Genomic DNA, 12646 nt, shown 5'->3' with positions numbered 1-12646 from the left:
TTCAGAACCATCCCTAGGGATCTAAAAGATTTCAGAAATATGAAAAATATCTCTTCCTTACAAGTTTAGGGGCCCTAGACCTGACCATTTAAAGATTTACTTTTACATTTTTAAAAAAAATTCTAACAATTTATACAGAGAAAAAGACTGCAGATACCTGTCCTTTTTACAAAATTTCTAACCATACTTACATAACAAGAATTTTTAGAAGAATAAAATTATTGGTACATATTTGTTTTTCTAAATATAATTTTGAGCGTAGTTATAAATATTTCAGTTTGTGGATTAATGCTGTACCTTGTTATCGCCTAACCTGCGTGGTCTTTCTTGGAATAATAGATATCCTTGAGGCCAATATCCATAGTTCCAGAATATTCTCAGCCATCTGGCTTTGCTACAGAATAAAGTCAGACTGGAAATAAGACAGTGGTAAATAAAAGAAGCTTCCTTTGCCCACCCCACCTCCCAAGGGCTCCATTTATAAAAGGAGTACAGACCAGAAATCCTGTGCCCTATTAGATCCTTTTCTTGATACCAGCCTGCAGCTGAGCTTTAGTTTCTCATTTTTATTTTTTATTTTTTTATTATTTTTTTTAAAGATTTTATTTATTTATTTAATTGACAGAGAGAGAGAGAGACAGCGAGAGAGGGAACACAAGCAGGGGGAGTGGGAGAGGGAGAAGCAGGCTTCCTGTTGAGCAGGAAGCCCCATGCGGGGCTCGATCCCAGAACCCTGGGATCACAACATGAGCCAAAGGCAGACGCTTAAGACTGAGCCGCCCAGGGGGCCCTAGTTTCTCATTTTTAAATGAGGACAAAGATACCTGTCCTACTAGTCATAGGAATGATTTGTAGGTTTAATATTGTATCAAAATACTTTAAAACCCACATGGCAAGCTTATATAATGATAGCTACTTCGTATTGAGTACTAAATTCTAGGAATAGTACTGGAAGCTTTACATATTATATGGTACCTCTTCTAAGCCTCAACACAACCCTGCACAATTGTTATAATTCCATTTGATGTATAATGAGTTAATAGAAACTCACAGAGGTTGTGTGATTTTCTGAGGTCAAATAGGTTGAAAGGGATGAGTCAAGATTCAGCTCAATATTTCCAAATGGAGGCTTTAATTTTCTTTCTACTCAGAACTCAGGCAACAACATTATTTAATGTCCTTAAGAATGGTTAGGTGGCATTAAGAAAAGGGGAAGAAAAAATACTGAAAAATCTGTCCCTTCAGCAAAGCTGACAAATCACCCTGATAAAATCAATGCTTATTTTTTAGAGTAGACCACATGAAAACTCCTGGGGTTTATACATTTTTATGTATTAAGTATTGTGTAAAAAGGGAAAAATAGACGTTAGATGCAAGAAGACTATGGTATACTACCCAGCCAGATCCAAGCTTGGATTTGTCCTATGTTCCATTCTACTCAGATTGTCAATCATATACACAAATCACAAGTAACATGAAATAGGAAGAACATAAGGACTTCCTTCGCTTTTGGAAAACAGATGGGAAACAACAGAAAATTCTTTTCAGAAATGCAGAAAATTATTACTTCTTAATAGCTAATATGGCTTTTTTAGGCAGTAGGAGAGATATCTTGTATTTCTGTTTATAATCTTAATATAGCTCTATTTTTATTCTTTATAAAAATCAAGTCTCCCAGTAAAAACAGTATATTTTAACCACACTAATCTTTAAAGTCCATCACTAAAAATGTAGGTATACACACTAATTTCTAACTCCCTAGAGCATTTTGCACCATCAGTCTTAGACATTGGAATAAAGGGTTGCTCAGGAGAGCAGCACTGCCTCACACAATATGATTTGGTGGCCACCATTCTTGTTTTCCAGTAAGAGGAAAATTTCATGAGCAGAAACATTAGCTCCTTAAGATCGTGCTGATGAAAAGAATGTTTCTGAGCCACTTCTGAGCCAATATCTTGACAGGTCGATCACAGACCTGGGGTGTTCACTCCTCATGATAGCACTGCCAGATACCGACACGTTAGCACCCATGTCTGCAGTCATGGATCGTGTAGTACCCACTTCAGCACTGACCTCTATGTCTAAAGATGGACACTGAGTCTTCCCCCTGATGAACCATGGACATCATATCTCCCATAAATTTCTGCCTTCCAAATTCAGGTTGCACGCGCATAAATGAGATTGTATCTATCTGATTAGCACATGGTGCTAAATATTCCACTGTAGTTCCCAGTTTGATGGCAAGTCTAACCTTCATCTCATTTTCCCAAGTGTCTTTAATCAAAGGCCCAGGGTTCTTAGAATCCTCAAGATGAAAGGTAGATTGATTGGCTCCTATTGCAACCATTGGCTTTGTCCCCGTGTTCCATTCTGGACACCATCCCCTTCATGCTGAAGAAAGGATCCTGGCCTAGCGGCTTTTCGAAACTCTATCACAGGGTGACCAGAGGTGATGTGAACAACAACAACAAAAACCTGTTACGTCCAGGTGCAGATAATTAGCCTGGAGGTCGATATCTGGAGGCACTCACTACCCAAATTTGGCCAGGTTGCTGTTGAGGATGGATGGGCCAGTTTTACGGGTGGACACCATGGTACTGGTTCCCAAAAACCAAGTTATTCCATTAGTCCTCTGGCAAGATGAAGGCATCATCACAATTTGCCCCTTTTTTTCCCAATGTGTTGGTACTTTAATTGTTAAGCAGTGACTAATTCTTCTTTTAAAAGAATGATTAATTTTCCTGGTGTAAATCAAAGTAAAGCCATGAGTTACAGCTTTGAAGAACTTATTTCAGAATCAGTTATGTCTTAAGTTGACTTGCCTATTATTCAAATGAGTCAGAACTAGCAATTTGCTTTGTTTTTCTTAGGTGCTGTATGATAACAGAAGAGCTGGCTTGTTTAGTGATTTTACTAAAATACGCAAATGAATAACCTCAATTCTCCATTGATGTGCCCTTTGTTAGTAATTTAAATGGGATCAAAGGGCTAGTAAATGTTTGTTCCCAACTTCCTTTTAAATAAAATTCTTTCAAATAAAATTCTATATATGTGTGTATACACACACACACACATTTTCCCTTTTAATGTACGCATCTACTATAATGCTAATTCTCGCTTATGTTACTCCTATCAAGAAATTTGACCTATTTTCCCTATTTTTCATTATAGTTTTCCTTTTATCATTAATAAATTTACTTTTAACAAGCGTTCAGAGTATGAAAATGTTTTCCCATCAAACTCCTATGCTGTTGGGCTTTTTTTTCTGATGCAGAGTAACAGAATGTTCAACTTGGGGGATTTCCCATCATGGGAACACACTCCCCCTTACTACTAAACTGATTTATAGACAGAGAGAGTTTGGCAGGTTCATTTCTGTATGAGCAGAACAGTAGCAAGACATTTCAAGGCCTATAATCCTTGCTTTTTCACAATTGCTTTTTCATCTAATCCGGGCACAACTGTGAAATTGGAACCAGAGACTCTGAACAAGATATTGTAGACACAGTTGGGTATTTTGAAGGCTACCATAGGTATAATCTCTAAACCTTTGTTTGGAGGATCCAAGATCAGTGTGAATACTTTAGGTTCTACTTTTTTCTTCTCCAATTTTTTATTTAAATTCCAGTTAATTGGGGTGCCTGGGTGGCTCAGTCTTTGGGCGTCTGCCTTTGGCTCGGGTCAAGATCCTGGGGTCCTGGGATTGAGCCCTTCGTTGGGCTCCCTGCTCAGCAGGAAGCCTGCTTCTCCCTCCCCCACTCCCCCTGCTTGTGTTCCCTCTCTCACTATCTCTCTCTCTGTCAAATAAATAAATAAATAAATCTTAAAGAAAAATTTAAAAAATTCCAGTTAATTAACATACAGTGTAGTATTACTTTTAGGTGTAGAATTTAGTGATTCATTACTTACATACAACACCCAGCGCTCATCACAAGTGCTCTCCTTAATACCCATTACTCATTTAACCCATCCCCCCACCCAACTCCCCTTCAGCACTTTAGGTTCCACTTTAAAAAAATAAGAAATGATCTTATTTCAGACTATAGACATGCTACTGGCAGCTCTCCTGTTATTTTTTAGTCCCTAGACCAGTGTCTGAGTATCTTCATTAAGTATGAAAGGGTCATTCATGTTAAAATTTGTCTTTTTAGTCTTGCCATCCTGTTGAAGATCTTTTGACTGCGTAAGTGAGGGTTTATTTCTGGGCTTTCTATTTAGTTCTATTGGTCTATAATCTGTCTTTATGCCAGTACCATACTGTTTGATTATTCTAGCTTTGTAATATGTTTTGAAATCAGGAAGTGTAAATCTTCCAACTTTATTCTTTTCTCTCAAGATTGTTTTGACTATTCAGAATCCTTTGTGGATTCATATGAATTTTAGGATTATATTTTTCTATTTCTGTAGAAAATGCCATTGGGATTTTGGTAGGGATTGCATTAAATTTGTAGGCCACTTCAGGTAATATGGACATTTGAACAACATTAAGTCTTCCAATCCATGAACACATGTATAGCTTTTCATTCATGTCCTTAACTTCTTTCAGCAATGCTTTGTAGTTTTAAATGTGCAGGTCTTTCATGTCTTTAGTTACATTTATTTCTAAGTCTTTTATCCTTTTGATGCTCTTGTAAATACAATGGTTTTCTTAATTTTCTTTTTGGATTGTTCATTGCTAGTTTGTAGAAACTCAACTGAGTTTTGTATGTTGATTTTTTATCTTACAATATTGCTTAATTCATTTATTCTAAGTTTTTATGTGTAAAATTGTTAGAGTTGTCTACACATAAGATTATGTCAACTGCAAAGGTAAAAATAATTTTACTTTTTCTTTTCCAATTTGGATGACTTTTATTTCTTTTTCCTATCTATTTGTTCTAGCTAGGACTTCCAACTGTGTTTAATTAAAATGGCAGGAGTGAGCATCCTTGTCTTGTTCTTAATCTTAGAGGAAAAGATTTTGGTTTTTTTCCTATTGATTAGGATTTTAGCTGTAAGCTTGTCATATATGGCTTTTATTATGTTGAGATAATTTCATTCTATTATTTGTTTGATGAGTGTTTTTATTATGAAAGGGTGTTGAGTTTGTCAGATGTTTTTTATGCATCTAATAAGATGATCATGTGATTTTTATCTTTTGTTCTATTAATGTGGTATATCACACTGATTGATATCTGTATGTTGAATCACCCTTGCATTCCAGGGATAAATTTCACTTGGTCTTGATGTATGAACCTTTTAATGCACTGTTGATTTTGGTTTGCTGGTATTTTGGTGGGGATTTCTGCATAAATATACATCAGAGATATGAGCTTGCAGTTTTCTTTCCTTATAATATATTTTTCTGGCATTGGTATCAGGGTAATGCTGGCCTCATAAAATGAATTTGGAAGTGCTCCTTCCTCATCAGCTTTGTGAAAGAGTTTGAAAAGGGTTGACATCAATTCTTCTCTAAATGTTTGGTAGAATTCAACAGTGAAGCCATCTAGTCATGGGCTTTTCCTTTTGGGGAGATTTTTTTATTATGATTCATTTCTCTTTACTAATTATGGGTCTGTTCAGAACTTCTATTTATTTATGTTTCAGTTTTGGTAGATTGCCTGTTTCTAGGAATTTGTCCATTTCTTCTAGGTTATCCAATTTGTTGGCATATAATTGCTCATAGTAATCTCTTAATAACTCTTAATTTCGGTGGAATCAGTTGTAATGCCTCCTCCTTCATTTCCAATTTTGAGTCTTTTGTTTTTTTCTTAGTCTAGCTAAAAGTTTGTCAATTTTATTGATCTTTTCAAAACACAAACTCCATTTCATTGATCTTTTCTATTATTTTTCTAGTCCCTTTCATTTATTTCTGCTCTGATTTTTATTATTTCCTTTCTTCTGCCAACTTCAGGCTTAGTTTGTTTTTCTTTCTCTGGTTCCTTGTGGTTTAAAGTTAGGTTGTTTTCATTATGAGGCATTTATTGCTATAAACTTCCCTCTTAGTACTGCTTTTCTGCACCCCATAAATTTTATTATGTTGTGTTTTCATTTTTATTTGTCTAAAGATATTTTCTAATTTTTCTTTTAGTATGTTCTTTGATGCACTGGTTGTTCAAGGGTGTGTTGTTTCATTTCCGTGTATTTGTGAAATTTCCAGTTTTTCTTCTCTTACTGTTTTCTGGTTTGATTACATTGTGGTTGGAAAATATATTTAGTATGATTTAATTCTTTTTAAATTTGTTAGGACTAGTTTTGTGACTTAACATGTGATCTGTTTTGGAGAATGTCCTTTATGTGCTTGAGAAAACTGTATTCTGCTACTGTTGGCTGAAATGTTCTGTATATGCTGTTAAGTTCATTTGGTCTATAGTGTTGTTCAAGTCTTCTGTTTCCTGTTTCTCTTCTGTCTGGATGAGATCCATTATTTAAAGTGAAACACTGAGAATTTAGGAAATAAAACAAATGAGCAAAGGGGAAAAAAAGAGAGAGACAAACCAAGAAACAGACTCTTAACTGTAGAGAATACACTGATGGGTTATCAGAGGTGAGGTGGGTGGAGGGATGGGTGAAATAGGTGATGGGAAAAAAAGAGTACACTTATCATGGTGAGCAATGAGTAATGTATAGAATTGTTGAACCACTATATTATACACCTGAAACTAATATAGCACTGTATGTTAACTATACTTGAATTAAAATTAAAATTTTAATTAAAAAAATTAAACATAATTATAAATAAATAAATAAATAAATAAAGTGAAGTATTGAAGTCTCCTAATATTATTTGTTACTGTTTATCTTTTCCTTAGTTCTGTCAGTATTTCCTTTCTATATTTCAGTGCTCTGCTGTTAGGTCAGTATACATTTTTAATTGTTGTATCTTTTTAGTGAATTGACCCTTTTATCATTATATAATGTCCTTCTTTGTCTCTTTTTACAATATTTGACCTAAAGTCTATTTTATCTGTTATAATTATGCCCCCCTCCCTGTTCCCTTTAGGTTACCATTTACATCAAGTATCTTTTTTTATTCTTTAACTTTCACCCTATGTGTATCCTTAAATGAAAAGTTTCTTCTAGACACATTTAGTGGATCTTGTTTTTTTATCCATTCAGCCACTCTTTGCCTTTGACTGGGGAGTTGAATCCATTTGCATTTAAGTAGTTCTTGATAGGGAAGGATTTACTATTCCATTTTGTTATTTGCTTTCTGTCTTACAGTGTTTTTGTCGCTCTTTTCCTCTTTTTCTGTCTTTGTTTTTTTTTGGGGGGGTGGTTTTAGTGACATTGATTCCTTCACAATTTTCTTTTGTGTTTGTTCTACAGGTATTTTCTTTGTGGTACCATGGGGCTTACATAAAGCATCTTAGAGTTCTAACAATCTATTAATAAACTGATAATAAGTTCAATTTCATATAAATACTTTTCACTTTTACTTTCTCCCCTTTACACACTTTATATTATTGAGGTCACAAATCACATTTTTATATCATCTATCCATTAACATATTTTATAGTAATAGTAATTTTTAAATTATTTTATTCCAGAATTTTATACCAGAATTAAAAGTGATTTTTTACACACATCCATTACAATATTCTTTTTTGTCTGTATGTTTACCCTGACTAGCAAGCTTTATACTTTCTTGTGCTTTTGTGTTGCTGTTCAGGGTCTGTTTGTTTTAACTTAAAGAATTTCCTTTAGCATTTCTTACAAAGCAGGTCTAGTGGTGATGAACTCCCTCAATTTTTTTGTTTGTTTGTTTTCATTTTGTTTTGTTTTCATATCTGGAAAGGTTTTATTTCTCCTTTATTTTTGAATAATAGTTTTGCCAGACATAGCGTTCTTGGTTAGTAGTTTTCCCTTTCAGCACTTTGAATGTATCACCCTTCTCCCTTCTGGCCTACGAAGTTCTTGCTGAAAAATCCACTGAAAGTCTTGAGGTTCTCTTACACATGGTGAATTGCTTTTCTCTTGCTGCCTTCTGAATACTCTCTCTGTCTTTGACTTTTGACAGTTTACTTACAATGTGTCTCAGTGTGGATTTCTTTGAATTCACTATGGTTAGAGTTCTATGGGTTTCTTAAATCTGGATGTCCGTTTCTGTCCCCTTTCTTTAAGTGAGTTTTTTTTCCTTATTCTCTTTCTTTTTCTTCTGGGACTTCCATAATGTATATATTGGTCTGTTTAATGGTATTTAGTATGTTTCTTAGGTTTTCTTCATTCTTTTTCATTCTTTTTTCTGTTTTTCTGACTGGAAAATTTCAAATGACTTGTCTCTGAGTCCACTGATTCTTTCTTCTCCTTGAGTGAGCCTAGTGTTGAATTGCTCTAGAGAATTTTTCAGTCTAGTTACTATATTTTTCAGCTCCAAAATTTCTGTTTGGCTCTTTTTAGTATTTTCTATCTCTTTGTTGATATTCTCATTTTATTTGTGCATTGTTTTCTCAAGCTCTTTGAGTATCTTTATGATGGTTATTTTAATTTTATGTCAGGTAATTCATATACCTCCATTTCTTTAAGATGAGTTTCTGGAGATTTATTTTGTTCTTTTGTTTAGGCCATGTTTCCCTGTTTCTTATTACTTTGTGGTGGGATTGACACATTTGAAATAACAGCTCATCTCGTAGTCTTTTTGAATTGGCTTTGTACAGCAGAAGACCTTACTAATCAGCCTGACTAGAGATTCTGGGGGACTCTAACCTTCTTTCTGTTAGGGTTAATGTAACTTTTCTGGAGAAGGGAAGTATTATGTGTAGTAGTAGAAGGAGGATTTCTGGAATCAAGTGTATATAGTCAGACTCTCAATTAGTTTCCACATTTACATCTTCTTCTCTCACTATATTTCTTTGTTTAGTATGAGACCTTGTCTTAGTCCAGACCCTCTTTGGGATTCTACTGGGCAGTCCTTTACTAGTGTTGGAAATCAAGATTTAGAGTGCTTGAATGATATTCCCATGGCCATGCAGCCAGTAAGGAACAGAGCTTTATGTACAGCCAATCTGGGACTTAGGAACCTATAGTTTTAAATAAATTGCATTAATGTATGTCTATTACTGCATTTTAGGTTCCTTTGTTTCCCTTTTGCTGTAGCTTCTCTTTCTGCTACCATGGAGGTCACTGTAGCGCTTCCATATCCTATCTCTTAAAACCCTTGTCACCAGCTTTCTCACTGGAACCCTTTACCCTCTTAGAAGCCTAGTCCAGGTGAGCCCAGCTAAGGAATCTTCTAACCTTCCTTAGTAAGAGAAGGAAGCATGCTTGTTTGTATTACCCAAGTCAAGTAGAGTTTCTTGCTGTAATAGGCACTCAATATTCTTTGAAGCATAAATGAATGGTGTAAAGACCAAATTCCTGATGTAGAAGACACAGAGAGACTATTGCTTAGGCAGAGGGATTTACCAAGTAGAAACTGTGTGATATTTTTCTATAGAAATAATGTTAGTAATGGTAGTTAGATTCTATAGTTTATTAATACCATTAAAACAGCAGTTCAACTAATTTTGTTATGCAGTATATATGGGTTAATCTGGGAGCCCAACCACCATTTTTTTTTTTTAAAGATTTTATTTTTATTTATTTGAGAGAGAGAGAATGAGAGAGAGAGAACACCTGAGAGGGGATAGGGTCAGAGGACAAAGCAGACTCCCTGCCGAGCAGGAAGCCCAATGCGGGACTCGATCCAGGGACTCCAGGATCATGACCTGAGCCGAAGGCAGTCGCTTAACCAACTGAGCCACCCAGGCACCCCCAACCACCATTTTTATAAAATACTTCTATAAGAAAATGCATTCTGAAGGACAAATAGTTTATGAATGAATTTTTGGAAACAAAACCATTTGTAAATTGAAGTTAACATCTAAGAACGTTAATCTGTTGGTAATCTTTGCTTGTGTCTCCTTCTGATTTATTTATAAAGTTATAAAGAACCGTGAGAGCAAAAATTGCTTTCTATTACATAATAATACCACTGTGCCCAACTCTTGCATTTTCTCTTTGCTCTTATGCCCATCCAGCATTCATTACGTTACCTTCTATGTGGTAGGTACTCAAAAAGCTTTTGTGTATTGATTTTTTTTTAAATAACACTGTCACTCATCACAAAGAATAGTATATCCTGAGATACCTAGGGTTCTTCAACATAATTTGCAAAATTATAAATGACCTTTAGAGTACAGATTAGGTAACTACAACTTTAATTGATATAGTTGTATAATATTAATAAAAATAAGTAAATTATAATAGTAGATTTGGATGTCTTATCATTTTTTTTCCATTTAACTTATAGTTTAGGGGCAAATTGTCATGGTAAAGCCTAGAAGGCATCCTGGTTTCAAAGGCTCCAAAAGCCTTGTGCTCTGACCTACACTTTTAAGAATTTCATCTCACTGGGATAGAAAGGGAATGACCTCTTTCATTAGAGAAAATACTATAGAGTAGTCTAATGTCCTGACAGCATATCTATCCTGCTTTCTGGAAATATTGTGTCTTGGAGTTTAGGATGACCTAACTACTTTTCTCTCAGAAGGAGAAAAGTTATGACTGGGGAAGAAGAACCCATCATACATTTGTTTTGAGTATAGTGACAAAAAGATACTTAGTTCACAAAAGACACTATTTTGCCTTTTCAGGTGTAACTGTGTAGAACCACATAATCCTAGCAATGATACATTGAAGGAATGGAGGGAGTCCAATATTTCTGCCTCTGACATAATTTGGGAGAATCTAACTGTATCGGTAAGTGAAACTTACAGGCTTTTGTTGACATTTTGAATGAATTATTGCCACTAAAGCAATAATATTTTGAATGGTTAATTACTATAAAGGTAAAAGTTTTATCTTAATTTTAATTTCATTTTTAGGTTTTCATTAGTAAACTGGGGTTTTCTTTCATTATTAAGTTTTACTAATAGTTAGTAGGCCTGAATTACTCTAAAAGCAATCATAATATGACAAGATTAACTGAAGGCACATTAAATAAAAGTGGTGTTGTCCTAAATGAAACCATATGGCAGAACTAAGTCGGCCTTCTGTGTAAAGAACCCAGAACGCTTTTACTTCACTCTCTAATACTGCTCCAGCTGTTTGGAATATGCTGAGGGGGAGGAGATGTTTGTTAATATTTCAGTGTAAATACTGAAGTCTTTAGGAAGAACAAAATTCACTATTAACAAAATTCTGGCACCTTCCTCAGGAAGGGCTTTCTTTCTTTTTTTTTTTTTTTAAGGATTTTTATTTATTTATTTGACAGAGAGAGAGAGAGAGCACAAGCAGGGTGAGCAGGAGAGGGAGAAGCATGCTCCCCGCTGAGCAGGGAGCCCGATGCAGGGCCTGATCCCAGGATCCTGGGATCATGACCCAAGCCGAAGGCAGACACTTAACCAACTGAGTCACCCAGGCGCCCCAGGAAAGGCTTTCTTACTTGCATTTTCTTCTTATCTCCCACTCAAGAAAAGGAATGGCAAAGATTTTTTACCTATCAGGGTTAAATCCTGTACCTAAAAATTTTGGCTCCCTCTGTTTTGTGATTTCTTTTTTCTCCCTCCTCATATATGCATTTCTCAATTCTTCCTAGTATCTTATAATGTTTGTGCACCTCTTTTTCCATCTATATTTGCATCCTTCTGTTCAATCTAATCTTATAATTGGAGAAATTGAACGTTCTGATTTTAGTAAGTATTAGAATCTGAATTATTCTAGTTATGAACATTACAGTCTAGAGCTCCTGCCACTTTACTTACCTGTATAAGCTCAAATCCCGTTGTAACCATCAGCATAACTCTAAATGAGTTCTAGTTCATTTTATGAAACACATACTATTTTAGCAAGTGATGCAGTTAGTGGAACATAGAAATCTTTTTCTGTTGTACAAATATCACAAAACTCTAGGTATGATTCCTATAAGAGCATTTGACCTATTGCCTATTTTCTCAATTTTCCCCATTAAATGTTTTCTTTCAGAATGAAAATCAAATTACTTGCCCTCAGTTTAAAATTCTATCTTAACCTATATTTTATGACCTTTTTTCTTATCCTAATCATTTTCTCTAGAATAAGCTTTCACTTATTCTTGTTTTCTTCTGTTATAATTAATATTTATTCTGTTCCATCTATTTGTCCCTAGAAAAATAACATTAAAAGACTGTTTCCTTTCAGAGAGCCATTTAAATGGACCAATAAAAGAAATGTTGAGCAAGAAAGAAAGCTACAGTTATTCAGAATTTAAGCATGGGAGCATGATTGATCTATTCCGCAGTGTATCTTCCATTTATATTCCCTTTGTGTAAACTGTAGAGATAATATGTCTAAAGAGCCTCTTGCTTGTGCACCTCATCTTGGTGTTCCCTTCAATGCAGAAACCCAATAATCCCATCTCTAGGTTATTTAACATGATAATTTATTCTATGTGTTATGTATTTTCTTAATAATTTGACAGAGACAGACACAGCAAGAGAGGGAACACAAGCAGGGGGAGTGGGAGGGGGAGAAGCAGGCTTCCCACTGAGCAGGGAGCCCAATGTGGGGCTTGATCCCAGGACGCTGGGATCATGACCTGGGCTGAAGGCAGACGCTTAACGACTGAGCCACCCAGGCACCCAATAATAAACTTTCAAAAGACTCATAGCATAAGTGATCTGGCTAGTCATGAATTAATTTTAGACGT

General features: G+C 35.1%; 1 protein-coding gene and 1 pseudogene across 4 annotated transcripts in view; one reads left to right on the top strand and one right to left on the bottom strand.

Annotated features, from left to right (window-relative positions):
* SLC4A10 (solute carrier family 4 member 10) overlaps positions 1 to 12646 on the top strand; it is a 283508-nt gene that overhangs the window by 228587 nt on the left and 42275 nt on the right. For all 4 annotated transcript variants that reach the window (XM_081814312.1, XM_081814314.1, XM_081814313.1 and 1 more), the window contains one exon: positions 10614 to 10719. In XM_081814312.1, the coding sequence (XP_081670438.1) occupies positions 10614 to 10719 (106 nt within the window). The remainder of the gene's footprint in view (positions 1 to 10613; positions 10720 to 12646) is intronic.
* LOC115941819 (ribulose-phosphate 3-epimerase-like) lies at positions 1710 to 2593 on the bottom strand (annotated as a pseudogene).

The sequence above is a fragment of the Leptonychotes weddellii genome, chromosome 3 (assembly GCF_054177405.1).
Source record: "Leptonychotes weddellii isolate Sample4059 chromosome 3, ASM5417740v2, whole genome shotgun sequence".
Lineage (NCBI taxonomy): Eukaryota > Metazoa > Chordata > Mammalia > Carnivora > Phocidae > Leptonychotes > Leptonychotes weddellii.
Note: the sequence above shows the minus strand (reverse complement) of the source record. Positions and strands in the feature narration are given on the sequence as shown.